Source organism: Lepus europaeus, chromosome 14 (genome assembly GCF_033115175.1).
Source record: "Lepus europaeus isolate LE1 chromosome 14, mLepTim1.pri, whole genome shotgun sequence".
Taxonomy (NCBI): domain Eukaryota; kingdom Metazoa; phylum Chordata; class Mammalia; order Lagomorpha; family Leporidae; genus Lepus; species Lepus europaeus.
The window spans coordinates 56,360,268-56,387,952 of NC_084840.1; the positions used below are offsets into that span (position 1 = coordinate 56,360,268).

Below are 27,685 nucleotides of genomic sequence, written 5' to 3' on the forward strand. Positions count from 1 at the left end.
CCAAGCTCCAACTCCTGATTCCAGTTTCCTGCTAATGCAGACTCAGGGAGGCAGCAGTCATGGCTCAAGTAGTTGCATTCATGCCAGCATGTGGGGAACCTAGATTAAATTCCTGGCTTCAGTCTTCAGCTCACCCAACCATTGAGGCTATCTGGGAAGTGAACCAGAAGAGAGGAGTTTCTCCCCACCACCTCTTCCTCCTTTCCTCCCTACCTCCCTTTTTCTCTTTTTGTCTCCCTCCTCTCCTCCCTTCCCTCCCTCTTGAAAAATTAAATTAAAAAAATTGAAAATATGAGTGGGCATTTGGCCTACTGATCAAGTTAGGCTAGGATGCTCATATCAGATATTGAAATGCCTGGGCTTGGTGCCCACCTCTGGATCTGTCTCCAGCTTTCTGCTAATGTACAGCCTGGGGAGGAAGTAGTGATGACTCCAGGAATTGCATGCCTGACACCCATGTGGGAGACCTGGATTGACTTCCAGATTCCTGGCTTCAGCCCTCCCAACTCTGTTCATCAATTGAGGTCATCTGGCGAGTGAACCAGCAGATAGGAGCTCTCTTTCCCTCTGTAGTGCTGTCTCTCAGATAAAAAGTTAAAAATTAAAATTAAAATTAAAAATAAGGGTTAGTTGAAGAATGACATGCAAAAAGTAGATTCTCAAAGAGTTTTCCAAAAACTCAATTTTTAAATGCTATTACCTAGGCCAGGTCTTTTCGTCATAGACTTGGATATGATGAAAGCAATATTAGGAGGAAAAAACTGTGATGAAGAAACTGATACTAAAGTTATAATAACTTAGTATAGTAGTAATTAGTTTAACACATTCTACATTGATTTATGAACTCACAGTCACAATAAAGCTGGTCGGACACAGCACCCAAAGCTGGGGGAAACAGGATATTGTGTCATCGACTAGGAAGATTCCTGGGGTATTTTTTATCCTTTCTTAATTACATAGACAGTAAAAAAGATCCCACATCTGATAACTGGTACCAAAATTAACAGTCTCAAGTGGAATCCACTTAATACAGTTTCAAAGTTACTTTGAATTGGCTATCCCAGTTTCCACTGCTTATTCTACTTATAGAAGTGCACAGAAAAATGGCATATACAGGTTCAGCTAGATTCATCCAAATAGATGTGGTCACACAGAAATACAGAAAGCAAAATTAGGTGAGGCCCACACTGCTGTGTTTCCTGACTACTCTCTTAATAATCAACATCTGAAAATTACATAGATGCAAAAATCCTCAATAAAATTCTCGCCAATAGAATACAACAACACATCAGAAAAATCATCCACCCAGACCCAGTGGGATTTATCCCTGGTATGCAGGGATGGTTCAATGTTCACAAATCAATCAATGTGATACACCACAATAACAAACTGCAGAAGAAAAACCATATGATTATCTCAATAGATGCAGAGAAGCATTTGATAAAATACAACACCCTTTCATGATGAAAACCCTAAGCAAAATGGGTATAGAAGGAACATTCTTCAATATAATCAAAGCAATATATGAAAAACCCACGGCCAACATCCTATTGAATGGGGAAAAGTTAGAAGCATTTCCACTGAAATCTGGTACTAGACAGGGATGCCCACTCTCACCACTGCTATTCAACATAGTTCTGGAAGTTTTAGCCAGAGCCATCAGGCAAGAAAAAGAAATTAAAGGGATACAAATTGGGAAGGAAGAAGTCAAACTATCCCTCTTTGCAGACGACATGATTCTTTATTTAGGGGATCCAAAGAACTCTACTAAGAGACTATTGGAACTCATAGAAGAGTTTGGCAAAGTAGCAGGATATAAAATCAATGCACAAAAATCAACAGCCTTTGTATACACAGGCAATGCCATGGTTGAGAAAGAACTTCTAAGATCAATCCCATTCACAATAGCTACAAAAACAATCAAATACCTTGGAATAAACTTAACCAAGGATGTTAAAGATCTCTACAATGAAAACTACAAAATCTTAAAGAAAGAAATAGAAGAGGATACCAAGAAATTGAAAAATCTTCTATGCTCATGGATTGGAAGAATCAATATCATCAAAATGTCCATTCTCCCAAAAGCAATTTATAGATTCAATGCGATGCCAATCAAGATACCAAAGACATTCTTCTCAGATCTAGAAAAAATGATGCTGAAATTCATATGGAGACACAGGAGACCTCAAATAGCTAAAGCAATCTTGTACAACAAAAACAAAGCCGGAGGCATCACAATACCAGATTTCAGGACATACTACAGGGCAGTTGTAATCAAAACACCATGGTACTGGTACAGAAACAGATGGATAGACCAATGGAACAGAATAGAAACACCAGAAATCAACCCAAACATCTACAGCCAACTTATATTTGATCAAGGATCTAAAACCAATTCCTGGAGCAAAGACAGTCTATACAACAAATGGTGCTGGGAAAACTGGATTTCCATGTGCATAAGCATGAAGCAAGACCCCTACCTTACACCTTACACAAAAATCCACTCAACATGGATTAAAGACCTAAATCTACAACCCAACACCATCAAATTATTAGAGAACATTGGAGAAACCCTGCAAGATATTGGCACCGGCAAAGACTTCCTGGAAAAGACCCTGGAGGTACAGGCAGTCAAAACCAAAATTAACTATTGGGATTGCATGAAATTGAAAAGTTTCTGTACTGCAAAAGAAACAGTCAGGAAAGTGAAGAGGCAACTGACAGAATGGGAAAAAATATTTGCAAACTATGCTACAGATAAAGGATTAATAACCAGAATCTACAAAGAGATCAAGAAACTCCCCAACAAAACAAACAACCCACTTAAGAGATGGGCCAAGAACCTCAATTGACATTTTTCAAAAGAGGAAATCAAAATGGCCAACAGGCACATGTGAAAAAATGTTCAGGATCACTAGCCATCAGGGAAATGCAAATCCAAACCACAATGAGGTTTCACCTCACCCTAGTGAGAATGGCTCACATCCAGAAATCTACCAACAACAGATGCTGGAGAGGATGTGGGGAAAAAGGGACACTAACCCACTGTTGGTGGGAATGCAAACTGGTTAAGCCACTATGGAAGTCAGTCTGGAGATTCCTCAGAAACCTGAATATAACCCTACCATTCAATCCAGCCATACCACTGCTTGGAATTTACCCAAAGGAAATTAATTTGGCAAACAAAAAAGCCGTCTGCACCTTAATGTTTATTGCAACTCAATTCACAATAGCTAAGACCTGGAACCAACCCAAATGCCCAACAACAGTAGACTGGATAAAGAAATTATGGGACATGTACTCTATTGAATACTATACAGCAGTCAAAAACAATGAAATCCAGTCATTTGCAACTAGATGGAGGAATCTGGAAAACATTATGCTGAGTGAATTAATCCAGTCCCAAAGGAACAAATATCATATGTTCTCCCTGATCGGTGACAACTAACTGAGCACCAAAAAGGAAACCTGTTAAAGTGAATTGGACATTATGAGAAATGGTGACTTGATCAGCCCTTGCCCTGACTATTGATGAACAACTTAATATGTTATCCTTCTTAGTATTTTTTTTTGTCTGTTCTACTTAATACTATTGGTTTAATTCTATAATTAATACACAGTTATTCTTTAGTGTTGAAACTTAACAGAAAAGTGATCCCTGTTAAATATAAGAGTGGGAATAAGAGAGGGAAGAGATGTACAATTTAGGACATGCTCAAGCTAACTTGCCCCAAACGGTAGAGTTAGAAACATACCAGGGGATTCCAATTCAATCCCATCAAGGTGGCATGTACCAATGCCATCTCACTAGTCCAAGTGATCAATTTCAGTTCACAATTGATCATAATGATAGGACTAAGAATCAAAGGGATCACATAAACAAGACTAGTGTCTGAAAATACTAACTGGTAGAACAAAAATGGGAGAGAACTATCCAACATGGGAAGCGGGATACACAGCAGACTCATAGAATGGCAGATGTCCTAAATAGCACTCTGGCCTCAGAATCAGCCCTTAAGGCATTCAGAGCTGGCTGAAAAGCCCATGAGAGTATTTCAGGCATGGAAAGCCAAGACACTCTGGAAAAAAAAAAATAACCGAAATGAAAGATCTCTACGAGGGAGATCCCAGTGGAAAGAGCAGGTCATCAAAGAAGGAGGTACCTTTCTCTGAAGGGAGGAGTGAACTTCCACTTTGACTATGACCTTGTGTAAATATGATAAGAGTTGGTGAACTCAAAAGGCTTCCATAGCTTTGGCAACTCATGACAAGAGCCTAGGGTGATTACTGACACCATAAACAAGAGTGTCAATTTGTTAAGTCAACAACAGGAGTCACTGTTGCACATACTCCTCATGTAGGATCTCTGTCCTTAATGTGCTGTGCATTGTGATTTAATGCTATAACTAGTACTCAAACAGTATTTTTTCACTTTGTGTTTCTATGTGGGTGCAAACTGTTGAAATCTTTACTTAATATATACTAAACTAATCTTCTGTATATAAAGAGAATTGAAAATGAATCTTGATGTGATTGGAAGGGAAGAGGGAGAGGGAAAGGGGAGGGCTGCGGGTGGGAGGGAAGTTATGGGGGGGGAAGCCATTGTAATCCATAAGCTGTACTTTGCAAATTTATATTCATTAAATAAAAATTCAAAAAAAATAATCAAGATCTGAAAACTTGACAATTTTTCTGAAGCATTCCAGTGCCCCCCTTAGACAATTTGCAAGGGTGACCTCAAAGGTTTTAGCTTCCCTGGTAGACCAAAGATAAAGTATCTCTTTGAAAATTTTCATTTTATAAGTAGATCCTTCAAATTCTCCAACTTTTGCACAAAAGAACCTAACTTTATGTAATAAATCCTTGTGTTAAATACACTTAGAATGGTGTTTGGTTCCTGCAATAAGGACAGACTGATATAAGCTGGTTCTAATATTTCAAAATAGATTGAGAAAAAATATTCTTTTTTCTTTTAAAAGGGAATTTAAAAACTAAACAACTATATCACCATATTTCAAAAAAATACAATCATAATGGCAAGCATGCACAAATCCTTAGAATTATTTTCAGTGCAAATTTTAGAACTCATGATATATGTAATCTTTTATGAAAAGATAGTCTTTTTATAATATTTGAGATCTTCATTGATTTTCCCAATGGCCTCTAACCATCCTGACCTGACCGGCAGATTTATCTTTTTGAACTTATCTGTTACATTATCATCTTTACCATATCAAGTAGCTCTGTTAAGTGCTCATGAATCAATTATTATTCATGATCCAAGTTTTCCATTATACTCTTCTCTGACTTCAAGAAATCCCTCAATTTCTGCAAAGCTAACAATTTTACTTTATGTTATATTTGTATCATATAATTTCAAACACACAAGAATCATTGGTAAATTGACCCTTTCATAACACAAGTACAGCAGACAATGATGGATGAACCAGATGAAGTGGAGAGAGAATTGGGCTTGGATCTAATTTTAGAAATGGGCAAATTGTCAGTGTGTATTTTATCTGTTCATATCTTACTTATATTTTTTAAACAAAGTATTGAGGGCACTTAGATAACAAAATGTTGAGAAAAACATAAACTAATATACTTCACAAACATCAAGGATTTTCAAATATACAATAAGAACCAGAACTAATAACTGCTATAGAAAATAGTGATAAGATGATGGAATTCCAAAACTCAGTCTAAAATAAATGGCTATCTAGCCTCATGGTTCCAGGAAAGTGGCAGACTCACAGAATTCCCAAAAATGATAACAATGAACAAATGACAAAGGATCGAAATTTTTATGTGAAGAATTCATCTGTACAGATCACTTTTATAGATAAGACAATGTGGAAGAAAAGTTGGAATAAAAGAAAAAAACACAAAACCAACTTGTTAGAATCTTCACTGCCCTCTGACCTCTCTTTACCTGCACCATAAAATTCCAAGCCCTGAATCAATGTTACAACCTCCTTTTCCATTCCAGGAAAGCAGACCAATTAAGCACATATCAAACCTTAACTGCCTCTGAAAAATGAAGTCAGCCATCCACCACTACAGAATAGCCAAACTAGGGGTCTACAGAGTATGTAGGATTCTGGGTTCTGAATTTAACTAAGATTCTTCAAAGAATCTTATCTGGTCTCTCTTATCCAAGGCTATCAGTCAAGGGTGGGCTGGCTCTCAGACGGTACCAATTCACAAGTCAGCCAAGTCCTGTTCTGTATAGTTCTCCAGAGCCGCTGCTGGGCTTGTCAGGAGAAGAGTTGATTTCTATATGGGTTATATATTTTTTTCAGGGATTTATGCAGATGTTTACAACATAAATATTAGTCATTATCAAGAAAAAGGGCTTTCTATTTTCGGGCCATTTAAGCAAACATCCTCTTTGCAGGAGCCACAGGGAGCGAAAATCTTCAAGGCCCACCCACGGACAGAGCCTAGATGTAATCTCTGAGAGACTGCCAGGCGCTATGTTGTCTATGGACAGCCCTCAAATTAGGAGGCTGCTCCCCTGCATGCAGAGCCTGGAACTTTATCTTCTGTCTCTCGGGGTAAAACTAGAGAGACCTATTAGATTCTCAAAGGACTTGACATTGGCGAAACACACTTTTCATTATCTTTATACTTCTTAGAGTCTTTTCAAAGAGACTCATCTTTCCAGTAATTGTGCAACAGTTTCCTCGACGTTAATGGTTCATACTATCAAAAATCAGATCGTTGTTTAAAAGAAAAGGAAATTAGTAATCTTAACAATTTTTCTACAGAGCCTATATAATGGGTGCATCCTTATAAATAAAGATAAATATATTTATAGCTAGTGAACATAAAAAATATATTCTAAATGCCATCAATTCTGTAGGTTGGTATCTAAAATATTGTTTAGAAGTCCTAAATCATTATAAGTGGTAGAGTCTGCCATTTACTTTGGCTCAACAATTATATACAATAAGTCAGCCAAGATTCTTCCATTCCTGTATAATCTTATATGTGGGTGGTGATGGTTAGTTCTTATAAATTATTTGAACACTTAAGTATCATAAATAAAAGTTGCCATTAAAAATAAAATGTTCACCAAAAATATTTTTCAAATATAATATTATCTGATTTCCCCCTCAAAACAAAACAAAACAAAACAAGAAACATTACCAAATCATAAAGATTACAACTATCAAAAAGGAAGCCAAGTTACACTCAGGTGAAAACTTTTGCTGAAAAGTTAACTTGCTCATCTTTGAAATTTGATTATGTTTATTATATAGGTAGAATATTTTCAGAGCCTAGGTGCAAAAGCTATTTATTGACAAGTTAACACAGTAATAATTTATTTTGTAAATCTTAATGAGATATATAATTGATTTTTTATCATTATCAGATTTTCAAATTTTACTAAATTCAAAGATCACATTACTGCAAATTAGGGTGCTTTTAAACATATGTAAAATGGATAATTCATGCCAAGGATAGGATTCCTATTTGTTATGCTTTAACTTCTAACACATTCTAAGGTTTTGGAACAAAGCAATGGCATTCTAGATCTAGAAAAAGCCAATATATGCAATACATGATTTTATAGGAAAAGAAAACCAAGAGCAGGCATTTAGCCTAAGCGCTAAAAGACCTACATCCCAGGCTGGGGTATTGGTTTTGATTTCAGCTTCCTATCAATGCAGACTCTGGCAAGCAGTGGTGCTGGCTATAATGTGGGAGACTCAGATCACATTCCCAGCTCCTGGTTCTGGCCCCAGGCATTGCAGGCATGTGGGGAGTGAAACAGAAGATAGAAGCTCCCTGTCTCTCTCTGACCCTAAATAAATAAGTCAATAGATGAATAAATAACTCTCTGAAAAGAAGCCTGTGGTAGGGAAAAAGGCTGCCACTGCTAAGCAGCCAGCGCTAAAAAGAAGTCAGCAGACAACAAACGTGCCCCAGGTGACAGGAAGCCCGCTGCAGGTACTGATTCCAGAGAGGTCAAATCCTTTTGGGCAACTTATTTTAAATAAAGACCCCATTAAAGAGACAATAAAAGAAAAGAAATCAAGTTTGGGAGTAGATATAATTATTCACAAAAATAAGGTAGAAATTTCAGATTTAAAAGGGAAATTTCAAGAAAAAAAGAGAATATTAGAATATGAGATAAACGGTAAATAACTTACCTGGTGCCTCTTAAAGCACAATGTATTATAGAAAAGAAGAGCTAAAATGACATCTCTGGAATCATTCTAATGAAACAAATGATAAATTATTAAAATTATATTTTGGAACTGGAGTGGATATGACAAATCTCTTCCAATATTTGCTCTACATAAATGAGAAATGTGATGAGGAAGGGAAGCAGATAAATTAAAAAGCACAATTGGCTATATTATCACTAACATCTTTTTAACATAGTAGCTGTTAAATTGATTAATGAGAGAGTTAAAATAATCATTATTAGGGAATAACCACAGTGTAAGTAATAAGCTACATGTCTGAGAAGAGGGATCAAAAAAGAGAAATAAAGAGAAAAAAAAACCTGATTTTTTTGTTTTCTTTCACACTCCTAAACACTCTAGTTATCCAAGCTAGAGTTCTGACAAGGTTCTAAGCCACAGCCTAGGAGGAGTAGGGAATCTCCGGCCCACAGACTGAATAAGGCCTGTGAAATCATTAGGTTTTTTCTCTGTCAAGGCAACTGTAGCAGGACTCAAAATTCAATAATACCATTGCAGGCCTATTTTTAAGTTAATAATTTTGTAAGGCCTGCAAATGACGTTATAAATATCCAAATGGCCCTTGGCAGAAAAAAGTTTCCCCACTCCTCCAAGCGATATATTTTTTAATTGTCCCAAATAGTGCAAAAGAAGAAAAACACTATTTTACTGTAGTTTCACTTTCCTTTAAGGAGCTATGGATATAAAGTCATGTTTTTCACCTCCTATCCACCTTCCTTATGTTAACACCCAGACATTCTCAAATGTCATAAAAATCTTCCTAAAGAACAAAGCCTGGAAAAAAAAAAATGGAATGGATCGGGAATCTTACCCAGGGTAGCAGAGTTACCATTTGACCATATCATTCTAATGGAATTGCTCTCACAGCACCACTAATGTTTTCCTTATTACCAAATACTATAGCTTTATCCCTGGCCTTTTTAAAAGAATCTGAGACAGCTAATCACTCTCTTCTCTTGGCTTCTATAATTTTCTATTCCCCTTCTCCCATTTCTTTTCTTTCTCTGTTCCCTCTTCTGGATTTTTTTTTTTTTTTTAAGAGTAGTGATTTTGTCCCAACCCAACATTCTTTCAATAGATACTGAAAGAGCTCATCAATTTTTGTACCCTTAGCCTCTCACGGCTAAGTGAGCTTTTCTCTCTCATCAATGCTTCATTTTCTTATTGTGATTGCTCAGCTATCAGTGCTACTTGATCCCCTATCCTTTCCTTTAAAGTGCATCTTATTCTCCAACAAAGTATCACTGCTCGTCTTGTGGTTTACCTGGCTAGCTATCATCCTTGAATCATTTCTGTAATCCATTGTTTCCTGAACTTGATGGATGCCAGAATCACCTAGAAGACTTATTAACACACAGATTGTTGGGCCCCGCTCCCAGAGTTTCCAGTACAGAATGTCTGGAGTAGGGCCTGAGAATGTCTATTTCTTACCAGTTTCAAGTTAAGGCTGAGGTCCCTCGCCCAGTCAGCACATTTTGAAAACCATGGACTAATTTATACATTAGACATAGTTACTAAGTCTGTTATGTCAGCTTTTGATTGCTACTTTCCCAGTGACACCTCAGCACCTTAGCTGAGAATTGCATCTGCTCAGAATCATGTTACTTCAAGAGCTTAATAACCAGTTCTCCTAATCAGTTCTACTTTCCTTTCTAGCACTATATCCTCTTGCCAGGTAATTGCTCTTAAACATTAACTCTTCATGGTACTTCCTTGTTCAAAAACTTTTGCTCCTGATTGCCAAACATAAAACATTTTAACGTGGCTCATAAGGTCTTTAATAACCTGTAAAGCTAAATACCCCATTACCCATCCATACTATTGCAGAGGGGCACTATATCAAATTCTTGTGATTCACCATGGTTGTGTCCTATGAAGTTGCTAAAAACACTGAATCAATAATTTCTGAATCATTACTCCTAGGGAAAATATAAGGTTAGATTCCTGCAAACTTCTAGTCATGCTTTTGTCAACTTATAAATGTATAAATGCATACCCTTCTTCAATGTGCATCCCTCTTTGAAAATGTCTTACTTAATATTATAAACAGCGAATTCACCCAGAAAAGGCATAGAATGTGAAAAATGTGGAACTAAATAGACCACAAAAGGGATACCTGTCAATACAATGAGCTGAAACAAGAAAGTAAAGTTTCGCCTCATTGGATTTCACCTGGGAAAGTACATTTGCAGTGAGTCAAATTTTTCACCACTTTGTATGTTTGTGAATGGCCACGAAAGCACCATGCAACATTAGTTTTACAAATAAATTTTAACCATTATATAACTTTCCAAATACAGAATCCACAGGTTATGAGGATTAGCTATATCATAAAAGCAACTTTCAAAAACTAGAGAGTATTGCTCAGATATAATAACCATAAAATAAAATTTTGCACACTTACTATGCACTAGGAGCTTCACAAAGCATTTCACAAAAAGCAATGCACTAAAACCCATAAAACTCTGGGATGAGATTCATTATTATGCCCATTCCACAGATGAGGCACCCAGTAAAAGGCTTTCCCTAAGTTCTACCTTGGTTTCAAAATTTCATGTGTTAGAAGTTTATTCTCATAATATGTATGTTAGTGGCATTTGGAGGTGGGGCCTCTGGGAGTGGGGGTAATTGTAGTTAAGAAAGTACAGTCCCCAGGATGGTATTTGTGGCTTTGCAAGAGGAGGAAGTAAGACCCAGCCAAGGACACTTGCTCTGTCTCACCCTATAATGCCTTCCACCGTGTTATGATACATGCAGCAAGACCTCCGGGAGATGTTGGCACCATGCTTTTGAACGTCTCAGCCTCCAGGATCATGTGCTAAACTGACCTTTATTCTTCATCAACTGAGTCTGTGGTATTTTTTCTGTTGCAACAGACAACAGACTAAGAGAGGTCCTAACTAAAATTCTCATCCTTGATCAAACTCCAGCCAGGCCTCTCTTCTAGACTAGGCCTCAACCTTGGCCTCAAAAGTCTTGAACAAACATGAATAGTTTCTAACAGCTCAAGGCCAAATCCCTAAGATAACCCTCCCCCCACTTAAAGTTGTTCTCTGGGAAAACTCAAAGCTGCCAAGAAAGGTTACCACTTGTTGAGCCAACACCTGTGGATAAGGCCTCTGTCTACTGGTCTCTGGGGGCAGATAGAATCCTAATCTCAATAACTCCCAAGCAGCATACACAGCTGGCCTAATTGTACTTACATGGACGAGCCCTTTGTAACCATTCACTTCTGCCTCTCCTGAGCCTCTGTTCACTCTCCTCACTATTCCTTCACCCTCCCTTTAAAAACACTCAAGTCACCTCTGTACAAATGGAAGCTGAGTTCACCTCACACTGGACTCTTCCCTATTTCAGTAGTTACTACTGATGACAAACTTGCCTTACCATTTTCACTGATATCTAATTTTGTTTCTCTAACGATTTCTCTGTTCAAAGTGAAAATATTGAGATTTGTGTCCAAGCAGACCAGGCCAAGTTCCATATCATCAACCACTATGGTAAGAATATAAACCAATTTTCTACCACTTCCTAATATGTACTCTTGGCTCCAGTCAGGGAGGTGTTCCAAATAATTAGTCTTTGATTTATTTATTTTTTAAAGGTTGAATTATTTATTTGAAAGTTAGAGTTACAGAGAAGGAAAGGAGGAGGCAGAGAGAGAGAGAGAGAGAAATAGAGATCTTCCATCCACCAGTTCACTGCTCAAATGGCTGCAACAGTCAGAGCAGGGCCAAGCAGAAGCCAGTAGTCAGGAGCTTCCTCCATATCTCCCACATGGGTGCAGGGGCCCACGCATCTGGGCCATCATCTGCTGCTTTTCCAGGTGCATCAATAAGGAGCTGGATTGGAAGTAGAGCAGCCAGGACACAAACTGGCACCCTTATTGGATGTTGGTGTCGCAGGCAGTGGTGTAACCTGCTACACCGCAGGGCTGGCCCCAGTTGGTCCTTTATTCAAGACTTACTGTTCTCCCCATATCAGGTACTGTGTTGGATACTTGGAAGGACAAAGAAAGTATGAATGGTTTTATGCTTAAGGAACTCAGTTGTCTATGAAACAGCGACAACTCAGCAATAATTGAAAACCAAGATAAGTATAAGGCAGGCAGAGCAGGAGCATCAAAAGGGGTCTCTGGATTGAGGTTTCTCAGGTAAAGTGTTTAAAGGAGGTCATGTTTGATAGTTTATATTAAAAATAAGAATTAAGTGGATTTAAATAAACAGTGTATAAAAGGGCATAAAAGACACATGCTACTATACAAGCATACTTCAAAACATTTATGGAAAATGGAATTAAAAGATAAGTCTATTTTGGTACCAAGAATTTTTGAAATGTATGCACTTTTTTTCATAATATGTGTTTCCATGAACTTTTTGAAGACCCTGCATATCTACAGTTTCAAGAAACATTTTGCATCATAATTAACTTATTTTTAATGCCATTTCCCTACAAACTTTTTGAAATATCCTCCCATAAAGACAGACAGGTAAAGTCCTAAAGGTTTCAGAAAACTAAGGTATTCTCTAAGGTTGGAACAAGCCCAAAATACAGGAAAATGGAGTGAAAAGGTTAAAGAAGGTAGCAAAGGAAAATCCCGTATGTAAATCTCAAGAGTCTGAATTTTTTTTCCCAAATGTTATGAGCAGTCACTGAATGAGTCTAAGCAGATATCAAACACACACAAATTTGGATTTTGGAAAGATAACTCTGGAAGCATGGTAGAGAAGAGATTAGAAGGGATTAAGACTGGAAGTAAAGAGACCTGCATGGAGACCAAATGCAGAAATCCAGATAACACTGGGCTCTGGGTTGAGACTCTGGGGCTGCACAGGGAAGAGGCCAGAAGGCAAAGTAGGGTCTCTGCCTGTCACATCACCTGGGCTTCTACGCAGCACACCATTCCCCAGTGCTATGCTCACATCTACTTTTGCACCTTTACTCTCTTCTCCAACCTGAACTACCTGCTCTTTTTCCTCCGTCTGTCTAAAAAGCAGAATCTGATACAACTTTCACTTTTCCTAAGAAACTGTCCTTAAATACAGTTTCATAACAACTTTCCCCCCTTTTTAAGTTCTGTTACACAGCACTTACTAAATATCTTGGCAGAGTTACATCTTGCAAATCATTTCAAGTACTGACATATGGAAGAGACATAGCCTTCTAACCTAAATGTCTGCTTCTTAATGCTGGGACTTTGTCTTAAAATTCTTCACATTTCCTTCAACACCTACCACAAACACCTAGTACATGGTAGGTCAGTTGGTGTTCAATAAAGGGTAAGTATACTTTATAAGCAAATGACTGTTATCAGCTCAGTTCTCTCTTTATATCTGCTGCTTAAACTATTTGACTTTCTCTACAGGTCATTAATAAGGTTGTACAGCTCAAACCAGTTTTACATCATCTAAAACTCAATAGAGCAAACAGAATATCATTTCACCTCCAAGCCCTACCATCCTGGAGAAACACAAAAACAATGTGTGTAATCCAATTCTTTCCTCATATTTCCACTTCAAGGTTTAACCATTTCCCAGACATTAATTGTTTTCATTCTTAAAATGGTTAGCTTCTTTTTACTACTAGAGACAAAATGTCTACATTATGCCTGGATTCAATGTTCAGCTCCATTTCTGACTCCAGCTTCCTGCTGATGTAAACCCAACCCCTTCTGCCTGGGAGGCAGTGGTGATAGCTCAAGTAGTTGAGTTCCTGCCATCTCCACGGGATACCTGAGAGTTTCTAGCACTCGCTCTTGCTCTCTCTCTCTCTCTCTCTCTCTCTCTCACACACACACACACACACACAAAGAGAAATTTTTAAATTTTTTTTTGACAGGCAGAGTGGATAGTGAGAGAGAGTGAGTCAGAGAGAAAGGTCTTCCTTTTCTGTTGGTTCATCCCTCAATGGCCGCTGTGGCCGGCACACCACGCTGATCCGAAGCCAGGAGCCAGGTCCATCTCCTAGTTTCCCATGCAGGTGCAGGGCCCAAGCACTTGGGCCATCCTCCACTGCCCTCCTGGGCCACATCAAAGAGCTGGACAGGAAGAGGAGTGACAGGGACAGAATCCAGCGCCCCAACCAGGACTAGAACCCGGTGTGCCGGCGTCACAGGCGGAGTATTAGCCTATTGAGCCGCGGCGCCGGCCACACAAATAGAAATTTAAAAATAAAAATTTTAAGTAGAATAAAATGTATACATCTTTCTCTAAGCTCTTCGGAGTTTCCACAAAATAAAAATATTCTTTCCAGGGGTTGGGGCTGTAGCATAATGGGTAAAGCTGCCACCTGCAATGCTGGCTTCCCATATGGCGCCAATTCGAGTCCCGGCTGCTCCACTTCCAATCCAGCTCTCTGCTATGGCCTGGGAAAGCAGTATTATAGGGCCCAAGTGCTTGGGGCCCTGCACCTGCATGGGAGAACCAGAAGAAGCTCTTGGCTCCTGGCTTCAGCTCAGCATAGCTCCAGCCATTGTGGCCATCTGGAGAGTGAACCAGCAGATGGAAGACCTCTCTCTCTCCCTCCGTGCCTCTGCCTCTCTGTAACTCTGCCTTCCAAATAAATAAATAAATCTTTTTAAAAAAATGTTCTTTCTCTTTCCCTTGACACAGAATGGTAAACTCCTTGGGGAAAAAAAATGTTACCCATTTTTAAAGTCAGAGTCTCCACAGGGGTATCCTTACCATCTTCCTTCCTAACCATCTCACATGCCCCTCCCAGACTCTATTTGTCAAAGTGTTTATGGAGCACCTAAGAATAATCAGACACTGAGGAAGATGTCAAGAATGACTACCCCATGATTTTTAGAACCCAAGTAACCCTCTCCCCACTCCATTAAGTCCTGCTTTTCTTAGTCTGTTGATGTTTCATCTGTTTTGTAGACTATTTTTTTTCTTCTTTGGCTTTTAATCACCTTGTAAACTCATACACCTTAAATATCCCTTATTTGAATTGTTTGGGATCAAAAGTATTTTAGATTTAAGACTTTTCCAGATTTTGGAATATTGACATATATGAGTACATGATGAAGTATCTTAGGAATGAGACTAAATTCATGTATATTTCATTTACATCTTATGCACAGACCCTGAAGGCAATTTTAGACAATATTTTTTAGTAATTTTGTGCATGAAACAAAGTTTCATTGAATGGAATTTTCCACTTGTCATATAATGTTGGGACTCAAAGTTTTGGATTTTCAAGCATTTCAGATTAGGGATGTGCAGCCTGTATTATCTTTTGCTCAAGCTGAGGACCACAGAGTAAACAAGTTCTTCCTCTACCCTTCCATATATCCTATACCTTCCACTCCAATTCAAATGGCTTTTCTTCTTAAGTGTCCATCACTATTCCTTCAAAATTACCCTCACCTCATACTCAAATGCCTCTTTTATTCTTCAAATTTGTCTACTCCAAGACTTACTGTCATGCACCATCAACAATGATAATGTTTTTTGACCATATCTGCTTCCTTGATTTGTTCCTAATAAAGGTTTCTGACTAATAAATTATACTGAGTGGTCATTGAATAAAGAATACTACAGGAGATATAGATCCAATGGAAAAAATATAGAATTCTTCTAAGTTTGCACTCACATTAGGCATTGAGGGAACCTAACAGGACTGATTAGACAAAGCACTTTTCTGAAATTTGAGAATCTATTTACATACAGTCTTATAATATATAGGGTGAGACAATGCTGATATAGCTTAATCTTTTCATTATAACACTGTAATATATGTAGCTATTCATAACTGATAAATATTAAAATGTGTTCAGATTATTTTTGATTGCCTGATATTGTTGAATCTTACTCAAAGGTAGAGTTTGTTAAGATAAAAAATATATTTTATTCACCTTTGAAGCAGCCCATGTTCATTAGAAAGACATTAAGAGTATAAGGAAAATGTTTCAAAACCAAAAAAATTGTTCATAATTTTTAAAGAAGTTAAAAACTGAGTGGCAACCAGGTAAAACATGCAACCACATGCCAATCTTCAACTCAAAAGCAAATATTTTTAGAGAAAAATAATTGATATTGAGGGGCCACTGTTACGGTGTAGTAGGTTAAGCCTCCGTCTGTAATGCAAGCTTCCCATGTTGGTGCCAGTTCAAGTTCAGGCTGCTCCATTTGCCATCCAGCTCCCTGCTGATGGCCTGAGAAAACAGTAGAAGACAGCCCAAGTGCCTTGGCTCCTGCACCTGCGTGGGAGACCAGGAAGAAGTTCCTGGTTCCTGGCTTCGGACAGGTCCAGCTCCATTCATTGAGGTCACTTAGGGCATGAACCAGCAGATAGAAGACCTCTCTGTCTCTCCCTCTCTCTCTCTGTAACTCTGTCTCTCAAATAAATAAATAAATCTTAAAAATAATTGATATCAAGCTTTTATTACTATACAATATAAAAGAGTCTGCAGTTTAAGTAGTGTTTTAATTATCAAAGCATATAAAACAAAATCAAAAGGCAGTTCTATTTCAGTTTTATGACATATCTCTTCAGAGCATATTATTTTAACTTAATATAATCAGTAAGTGAGCTCTAAAGATTCAGTTTCATTTTAAAGCCTCCCAATTTGATAGCATCATCAATAAAAGCACTAAAAAAAACAGCTATAGTCTTTTTTTTTTCTTTCTGCCTGGGTGCCAGCTGCATTTCCTTTAAGCTTCAGACACTGGCAACACCACAGGCTTCAACTCCTTAGTTGAGAAAAAGCTTTATGAGTCATGTGTTTTTTTTCTAGGGATATTGAACTCAGAATTATTAACTACAGAAAAAGAGTAACAGTCAAAATTCATTCAGTAAATTCCAGTGTGCTCAGATTGAGACAACAGGTGCCTGCACACACATCTGAAGAAAAACTTAGAGGATGCTTTCCAATTCTGCTGCATGCCTCTGACCAAGCAGTCCTGGGGATCTTGCATTATGACCACAGAATAACGCAGGCAGCATTGGATGGACCAGAAAACCTCTTGTGTACACCATTCATAAGGAGCATACTCACTTAAAACCTCTCAATTCCGCCTGCAGTGATAATTTACAGAGATACAGAGCTGCCATCTAGCGTCTAAGAGGAAAAAAGCAAAGTGCTCTCTATGAAAAATTGCATGCTTTTTATGAAGCGCAAAAGTTAATAAAAATCAATACAATCTGGCACAAAGAGATGGCAAAACTTTAAAATGCATAGGCAAACTAATATACCTACATGCTTATAGAATAATCGATATATGACTCAAATGGTATAAGGAGGTTGAAATTATAATAGCTTTTAAAATAAACTTCTTATCCATCTGATAATTTTGGCATGATATTTTTGTAACTAGTCATAGAGTGATTCATTATGTAAAAATACAATTTTTACCATAAGAAAGTATAACTTTTATCATCATAAAGGAATAAAGTCAAACAGACCTATGTGCAAATCTTGGCTCTATCAATTTTGTGATTCTTGGTACATAAGTTTTAACTTCTAGAAACCTTTCTTTACTAATTAAGGATAAATAATAATTACTGTAAAGGATTATTATAAGGATTACATAAGGTATTATTATAAAATAATAGGTACAAAGTAGGTTGAAAATCAATTCTAGTTCCACATATCCCCCATATGTCCAGTGCTTCTGAAACATATCCATATCATTCAAGGCCCATAATGATGTCAAAGAGCAATAATGCCAAAAGTAAATGATGTCATTAATGAGTGCTTAACTTCAATTTCTTCCAAATATTGTTATCTCTCAATTGAGTTATTATATTTTCTGGCATCTAGATACTTCTTTATCAACAAGGAAAGGAGAATATGTGACATTTATTCTATCTGTTTCACCATTAAATCTCCAAGATATTGTACAGGTATTTTAAATAACCCTGTCTATTAGGTTTTCTACTTGATGCAATATATTTCACAGTAGAAAAACAAATTCACTGTATAATTTCACACACATGTATATACTGGTACACTGGTACACCCTGAAATTGTACAGCTATAATCTTAATGTATAGAGCAAGACTCTACATCTTTTATCATTGTCAATATTATCTAATATTTTTTATTAGGTTCTCTTTGGCATTATCATATACAACAAAGATTTCAGCTCTTTAATCCTTGAATATAAGAATTTAGAAAAACTGAATAAAATTCTTTTCAGTCCCAATTAGCTATGCCTCAAAAAAACTAAAAACTAAAGAGAGGATGTTCTAAAGGATATTTTGAGGGTACTATTTTTTCCTAATTACTGCTGACCTTATGAATTGTTTTTACCCCTCTTTATCTTTTTTCCTCTTAGCTACTATTGGTTAATGACAGCACCCAAGGACTATAAAATGTCTCCCTCATTGTTTATCACTATACATTCCCATTTCTCCTCTAGGGGGAGCACAACTTTCATGGATGATACAGGGAAAAAAATTTTTTTTTCAAGGGAATTCATTTAATGCCTTGGAGAGCTCTCAATATCATCAATCTAAATTTTACAAAGAAGAATGCTATATCCCAGATAGTCTGTGTCATCACTAACCAGAAACAGACCTAGATGTAGAACCCAGGTATGAATATTTTCATTTCCTGATAGTCCACACTCAAGTTCTTACTGCCAATTTCTAATACTACGAGGGTACTTCAAAAAGTTTGTGGAAAATGGAAGTGAAAGAGAAGTTCGTTTTGGTGCATAACAATTTGAAACCGATGCATCACTTTCTCACAACGCACATTTTCCAAAAACTTTGTGAAGACGCATCAGTTAATTTTCAAATGCATAGTTGTATGAAAGAATAAACAAGTAATTTTATATCAGAAAGAACAGTTGCTATCCACAACTACTATTGCATACAATCATTTCCTTTCTTAAAGATTTTTTTTTTGTAATAAATTGGTACAAGGAAAAGAAAAAAAAAAAAAAAAGACCAGCATTTGGCTTCCTTAAGTAACGGAAAAAAGACTCCATGGAAACTAGACATACATGAACTAATGTTTCATTCACCAGAGCAACTTAAAATCTTATTTGACTTTAGAAAAGCTATGACAGATTTTCACTTAATTGTGTCAGGGGACTATTCGCCCAGGCAAATCTCGGCACAGACTTCTCTGGAAATGGCCAGAGTTTCCTGCTGGAGACAGCTGCTGTTGGGTCCTACTCTTTGGCTGGATATAGCGTGATACAGCTTCTGAAAAGCTTGTACTCAGTTCCACTTCAAGGCTGATTTTCTTTGCAAAACATAAATGAAAGAACATATCTCCCCTTCTGTGTGACTGGATCTCCTGCAGACTTTGGGAAGCAAGGGCCACCTCTCCAGCTGGACAGATGGGGGCATAAATCACAGATGCTGTCATGATTCCAAGACAAATGACAGAGACGGGGATTCTGAATTTTAACAAGATCTTCTTACCTGCTGGACAGCATCTGGATACTTATTCGGGGCTTCCAAAACAGCAGATTGAGATTCTGGATTAGAAAGGAAGCAGACGGTCAATAACTTAAACAATAATTTTTCCCATTTGCTCAGTCAGAAAACAAAATTTCACTGAAGTATACTTTTAGCCATACATTTCAAAAATATCGGTCTTTCAATTATACTACTGGGTTATAAGGATATGAGTACTTTTCAGGATATACAACACATCAAATGGAACACACTCATATCATTAGTTATTTTCATAAATCAAAATACTCCTAATACATATTGACCACAATTATTTTTCTGGATTCCTAGTTTCTAGATTGTACCAGCAATTCCTAAGACTCCCACTTACTCATATTTTATTATTCACTTAAAATCTCTGCTGTGATAGAAGCCACTTTATCAATCTTGAAGGATAGGATCCCAACAGCTTTAGCTGATTGTTGAAAAATTACCTCCTGACTTCAATAAGCAGTAATGAACACTGTCACCAATAGCTCTGAGTAACGAGGGAAGGATTTTGTTCCTTTAGCCTCTGTCATTAGAGGTTCTGGGAGAAAACAAGTTTATCAAGAGAGAAAATCAAAAAGATAACGAAGTCCAGGATTTGCTATCTCCTAAATGATCCTTGTCTGCAAATTTAAAAACATAAAAATAAAAATGACAGGGCTTTCAGGAATCTCCAGTGTCCCATGGACTAGTCTGAGAATTGCTAATACAGTCTATCCTCATTTCAGAGGTAAGAAACCAAAGGCCCATAACCAAGTGGTTGTTGGCAAGGTGATGTACAGAATTAATGCCTCAGTCACATTGCTCCCTTGTCCCAAACCCAACCCATCACTTTGCTCCTCCTGATTGGCACACGGGTCAGACACCAGGCAGAAGATACAGCAGTCATTCTCAACAATCATTTTCACAATTCAAATTTAGCAGCATTGCAGCTGATGCATGTTGTAATGCTACTGAAAAATGAAAGGCATTTGGTGATTAACTGGTATAACATACTGCCAAACTACACTGACGGGGCTGGCGCTGGGGGCAGCACGTAAAGCCGCCACCTGTAGTGCCGGAATCCTTATGGGTGCTGGTTGGAGTCCCAGCTGCTCCACTTACAATCCAGCTCTCTGCTATGGCCTGGGAAAGCAGTAGAAGATGGCCCAAGTCCTTGGGACCCTGCACCCACGTGGGAGACCCAGAAGAAGCTCCTGGCTCCTGGCTTCAAATTGTCCCAGCTCCGACCATTGCAGCCATCTGGGGAGTGAACCAGTGGATGGAAGACCCCTCTCTCTCTCTCATATATATGACATATATTATAATATGTGATAATTATATACCATCTTCTGGTTAACTCTCCAAAAGGTCACAATGGCTGCAGCTGGGTCCATCCGAAGCCAGGAGCCAGCAGGCAGAACCAGGAGCTTCTTAAAGGTCTCCCACATGGGTACACGGCCCAAGCACTTAGGCCATCTTCCACTGCTTTATCAGGTCATAAGCAGAGAGCTGGATAGGAAGAGGAGCAGCCAGGACATGAACAGGCACCAATCTGGGATACCCACACCACGGGCGGAGGATTAGCCTTTTATGCCACAGCACCGGCCTTTTCTTATCACTCTTATTCACTAGAACATAAGCTTCATGAAAGTAGGCATTTTTGCTGATTCCCCTGGGCCCCTCCCCACAAATCTCCAGCATCCAAAAGAGTACCTGGCACGTTCTCTGTAGATGCTTTAAACATTTGTTAAGTAATTGTAGGAGTGAATCAAAGAACAAATGAAAACTCAAAAGAATGAATGAAAATGGATGGCACCAAGGAAAGGGGGGCATCCAGGGTAGGGAGAAAAGATTTTAGAATAAGCATTGCAGGCACTACCTTGCCTTCCACTAATTCCCGGGCTTCAGCTAAGTGTATATCTTTCTTTTTAAAAATAAAAAACAAAACAAAAAAATGTATATATTTATTTGAAAGAGTTACAGAAAGAGAAGGAGGAGAGAGAGAGAGAGAAACAGAGAGAGAGACAGAGACAGAGAGACAGAGAGAGAGATGTATCTTCCATTCACTGGTTCACCCCTCAAATGGTCTCAACAGCCAGGTCTGAGCCAGACTAAAGCCAGAAGCTTTATCCAAGTCTCCCCCTTGGATGTAGGGGTCCAAGCACTAGGGCCATCTTCTGCTGTTTTTCCAAGGCCATTAATAAGGAGCTGGATCAGAAGTAGAGCAGCCAGTACTCAAACCAGCACCCATATAGGACACTGGCATTGTAGCCAGTGCCTTAACTGACTATGCTAAAACATAGCTCCTAAGTGTATATGTTTCAAAGCAAAAATCGTAGAGAATAGTGTGAATTAGTCACCTAACCCATGGATGTCACAGTGGCAATGGAATATAAATAAATGCTCTTAAAATACAGCCATTTCCCTAGGCAAATACTATTTAGTAAGTAAAAATGGGATTCTCATCTGTTACACTGACAAATTTCTACTCTGAACTTATTGCTAAAGTTAGTCAAAGCCAAATAAGATTTTGAACATCAAAGCTAGTAAGTTAATATTAAGGCAAAACCAAACTCCAGAACACTGGTTTTATATTATTTCTCATTGCTTCTAAATCCTCCTGAACACAAAGGACTCAAAACATGTTCTGGCTTTACACTGATATAGGACATTTTCTCTTTTCCTTTCTATTGAGATAGTACAGTAACAACCCAAAAGACTCGTTGGTGATACACAAAGAGTTCTCTGCATTATAAATGTATATGGGGGCTGGTGCTATGGCGTAGTGGATAAAGCTGCTGCCTGAAGTGCCATCATCCCATATGGGCTCCGGTTCAAATCCCAGTTGCTCCACTTCTGATCCAGCTCTCTGGTATGGCCTGGCAAAGTAGCAGAAGATGGCCCATGTCTTTGAGCCCTTGCACCTGTGGGGGGGACCTGGAAGAAGCTCCTGGCTCTTGGCTTTGGATCGACACAGTCCCAGCCATTGTAGCCATCTGGAGAGTGAACCAGCAGATAGAAGACCTCTCTCTCTCTCTCTCTCTCTCTCTCTCTGCCCCTGCTGCTCTGTAACTCTGCCTTTCAAATAAATACATAAATCTTTAAAAAAAAATTATATGATGCTTCTAGCTTTATTCCAAAGTCCCTGACCTGATAATCTTCCCAAAAAGCAAGTTTCTGAGCCCTGATGGTAAATAAGCATAAGTACAGCTTACCAGAACAATGTAATTAAAAACAATGTCTGCTAGAAAGATGCATCAAAAATACCCTGAAGACTTATAACCAAAGTTTCAATTTCCCTGCGTCTTCATTTAATGAATACTTGAATGCATTCCCCAAGCCTTTCATTATGCTTTTCATTTCCTTGAATCCATGTGTTAAAACTTTTAGGACAAATTTAATCACAAACTGGAATATATAAGTTCTAGAAGGTCAAGAGGAAAGAGATGTATAGAACAACTCTACTGCAAATAAATGGAAAATGAATACAAACTAAGAGAGAAGAAAAACAAATGTTAAGGAAAAGGAAAAATAACAAAGTGAAAAAAGAAGGGAAAACAGAAGAAAGAGGGCATAGAAAGAAGAATGCAGATAAGAGAAAGAATTGGCAAAAATTTGCAAGCATGCAGTAAAGAGGTCAGTGTGCTAGCAGCAAGTGTGAAGTAAATTGGCTTCTGAGGAATAGTACAAGACTAGAGACACTGGAAAGGTGTATTTGAGAAATCAGCTTAGCCCTAGCGTTCACAGAACTCCCTAAATCAAAGCTACCACTGCTCACACAAACTCCAATGCACTTGGTACCAACAATCTCATCCTTTCAGGACCCAAGAACACTATAAGGAACTGCTTTAAGCCCATCCTGGTAGTGACAGACAACCCCACTAAAGAGTCACCAATCAGAACAGTTAAAGCATAACTAGTGAGAACACTCTAGAAGATATACTTCATAAATCTTTTTATTTTTATTTATTTATTTATTTATTTATTGACAGCCAGTGAGAGAGACAGAGAGAAAGGTCTTCCTTCCATTGGTTCACCCCTAAATGGCCGCCACGGCCGGTGTGCTGTGCCGATCCGAAGCCAGGAGCCTGGTGCTTCCTCCTGGTCTCCCAAGCAGGTGCAGGGCCCAAGCACCTGGGCCATCCTCCACTGTCTTCCTGGGCCACAGCAGAGAGCTGGACTGGAAGAGGAGCACCTGGGACTAGAACCTGGGGTGCTGGGGCCGCAGGAGGAGGATTAGCTAAGTGAGCCGCCACGCCGGCCTAGAAGGTATACTTCAGACTGCCACTTCCTTCATTCGTCACTTCTATAATCAGAAACTAGACTCTTCGAATAAAAATTATTTCAGGGCAGGCATTTGGCACGGGGGTTAAGCCACTACTCAGGACACCTGCATCCCATATTATTGATGTGCCTTGGTTTCGTCCCAGCTGTACTATCAATTCCAGCTTCCTGCTAATGCACACCCTGGGAGGCAGTAGGTGATGGCTCAGACAGTTGGGTCCCTGGCACCCATGTAGGAGACTCAGATTGAGTTCCTGGCTCCAAGCTTTAGCCTGATCCAGCCCCAGCTATTGCAAGGCATTTAGGGAGTGAATCAGCACATGGAAAATCACTCCTTTTTGATCTGCACTCCTCATCCCCATCTCTCTCTGGCTTTCAAGTAAATAAAACATTATCACAAAAATTAAAAAAGAAAGGAAGGAAGAAGGAGAAAGGGAAGTATCATTATATTCTGAGAATTGTAGGGACCAGTGTTGTGACACAGCAGGTTAGGCCACTGTGTGCAATGTCGGCAACCCATATGAGCATTGGTTCAAGCCCTAGATGCTTCCAATCCAGCTCCCTGCTAATGCACCTGGGAAAGCAGCAGAAGATGGCCCAAGTGCTTGGACCCATGAACCCACATGGGAGACCTGAATGCAGTTCCAGGCTCCCAGCTTTGGCCTGCCCCAGCCCTGGCCATTTCGGTCATTTGGGGAGTGAACCAGCTGGTGGAAGATAGATATATCCCCCTGTGGATCACAGGAACTCTGCTTTTCAAATAAATAAATCTTTAAAATAATAATAATTGTATCTATGAAATACATGAAATCTGTTCTCTTTGTATTAATAAAGTACTTTAAAAAGAGTATAACCCTTTTAAAAGCAAATCAATAAAAATTAAGCAGTCCCCAAATAGTTTTACATTTTAAGTGAGAATGTACTTATGTAAAATTATTAATAGCTTCTTTCCAATATCATCCACCATTTTGTTTCAATTCAGTCAATTCAAATTAAAAAATTGGCATTAAACTTCATTTAAATAGGATGGATTATGATTAGATGCCTAATAAGTGGTAGATGTTTTAGTTCTGATATAAATGTCCTTCTGCAAACGAAGATGAGGTTAAACACTTACATTTTCTTAAATGGAGTCAACTCTATGTTCTGGTTGCTTGATTATCTTATAGTATGGATCTGCCCTTCACTGACAACAAAAGATATCCACACCCAGGCCTTAACTAGCTAACAAGAAACAGCAAGACAATTTTACAAACACAAAAATTGATGCAGAAAATCAGAAATTCATTCATAAACTTTTTCATAATACATATTTTATATGAATTTTCTGAAGACTCCTTGTATACAGGAATTCAAAATCATTTTCTCCCATTGAGAAGCACCTGGTATCCTCTTATCATGGAAGCATAAAGAAAAATTTCTTATGAAATAAAGAAGGCTGGAGCTAGCATTGTGGAGCAATGGATTAAGCCACCGCCTGTGACGCTGGCATCTCATATGAGTGCTGGTTCAAAGTTGTGGCTGCTCAACTTCTGATCTAGCTCCCTACTAATGTTCTTCGGAGGGAGGTGGAAGATGGCCCAAATTCTTGGGCCCTCGACCCACATAGGAGACCTGGATGGAATTCCAGCACCTGGCTTCAGCTTGGCTCAGCCCCAACCAATGTGGCCATTTGGGGAATGGACCAATGGACACAAGATCACTCTCACCATCTCTCTTTCTCTTTCTGTAATTGCCCTTCAAATAAATAAACCTCTAAGTAGACAAGGTTAAAAAAAATCATTTGCACAAAATAAATTTACCTCTTAATTCCATTTTCCACTAACTTTTTAAATTATCCTAGTGTGTTTGTACAAAAAATGGAGAATTATCTGTAGGAGACAAAACATGTATTATATCCCACAGAAGCTCCTTTATTAGGAACCACAAGAGAGACTTCTTTTGGATATTAAGGCTCAAAGTATGTTGCTCTCAATCCGATGGGCACTGTGGATGATTCAGGATTGTTGACATCACCCTTTTTGCTTTGAAGCTGAGGGATAAATATCTAATTACCTTTAACAAAATACAGATTCTGAGATATATTTCAATGTGCTAGCTTATCTCAGTTTCCTTTTATTGTTCCTTTTAGTTTGGTCCATTTCTCTTTGTTATTCTTTTGTAAACCATCTTAGATATTTATAAATTACTCAAATCTCTTTTGGAACAAAAGTGGATTAAAATTCAGTCAGCACATAAACATACTTTTTTAGGATTTCTGCATAAAATGTTTCAGCTGTTATCTCTTTCCATTTATTTTCTTCAACAGTTCTCTGAGCCCAAGTTTTTTTCTAAAATCAATACTCCATTATTTCTTGGCCATTCACATTTTCAAAGAAACATATTGGACTTGATTTTCCAGAAATGAAATAAGAAGGGTTAATTTCCTGTTCACATCTTCACACCCCGCTTCTGTTCTACATGAATTTCAAAATTCAAATTAATTCTTATTAGTTTTGTGTAAATCTGATAAATGGCCTCTGAAACTTGACACCGAGGCTATAAAATGGTCCATGAACTAGTTTATCACACACAAAAAAACTCCCTCAAATCTTGCATTCATTTGCTCAGTTGACATTTTATTCATTTATGTCTTTCCCAACAAAAGTCATTATTCATTCATTCATTCATTCAAACACTGAACTGTATACAATATGCCAAGAAATCTCAAAATGCCAGAAGTCTACATGGAAGACATGTGTATATATAAATAGATAAATTATGATACATAACTAATTGAGATGATAGAGATCTAAATAAAAGGTGATAATCCAACAAAGAGAACCACCATGGGTGTGGGAGGGTGGGTATAGCAAGTAAGTCAGAGGAAATGAAGAGTGAAGATAAAGAATAAACAAGATAACCAGGAAGCATTTCTTCTTGTCACCAAGTTTTGAAGCAAATTGCATTCTAATTTCCTTTTCAGTCAGGCTATAGTCTTGAAAAGGTCAAGTTTAACACCTTCAGCTCATCTAAAAAGCCAGTGCTTAACTACACACAGGCAATTATGGAAGCCAAGAATTCACAGGAACCTGCAGCCCTTCTGCAAGTCACTAATGGGGGGAGGCACCAAGACTTCACCTCAGCAAATGTGTATAAAGAATGGTCAGGTCCTTCCTCTACATATGTGGATGAAGAGAAACCTCTAACAGAAGGGATCACGGAAAAGTTAAAGTAAGACACATGAGAAAGGCAGAAGAAGCACCAGCACAAATTAGAACAGCTACACATGCAAATTAGTAACCAATTTTAAGAAGAGCTGGAAGGAATAAAAAGGAAAAAAAAAAAAAAAACAAAAAAAACAAAAAAACAAGTTCTCAATTTTCTAAGATGGATCTGCAAGTTTTACTTCTTAAAAAACAAAAAAGAGTCATGGAACTCTTCTATGGAAATCAAAATTGAAAGGGGTCAATATTGCATGTAGTCGGCTTAACCAGGATGTCACTACACAGTAACATGTAAACCTCTGTTAATTACACAGCAAATAGTAATGACATTATCAAAGTGTGCAACTGATATAAAACAGCAATATATTCTCCACGATTCTTTCTCTCATAGATTGGAATTTCTCTCTTATGATTGTCCAACTTGAAGAGAGAAAGTGGTGAGTCTCCTTGGGAATGAAACTACCCAAAGGAAGAGTCTTCCAAACAGTCTTCCTGCTACAACAGGAAAAGTTCAGGAAGCATCATTAGATCACTTTGAACAAAAGAATGCTCTACAGTTTTTTGGGGCTTATAAAACATATCAACTGGAGGAAA

At 38.1% G+C, this 27,685-nt stretch overlaps 1 protein-coding gene across 2 annotated transcripts in view; it reads right to left on the reverse strand.

Annotated features, from left to right (window-relative positions):
- The window catches only part of FMN2 (formin 2), a 358,901-nt gene that overhangs the window by 250,341 nt on the left and 80,875 nt on the right, over positions 1-27,685 (reverse strand). For both annotated transcript variants that reach the window (XM_062210677.1, XM_062210678.1), the window contains exon 4: positions 19,599-19,654. In XM_062210677.1, coding sequence (XP_062066661.1) covers positions 19,599-19,654 — 56 coding nt within the window. The remainder of the gene's footprint in view (positions 1-19,598; positions 19,655-27,685) is intronic.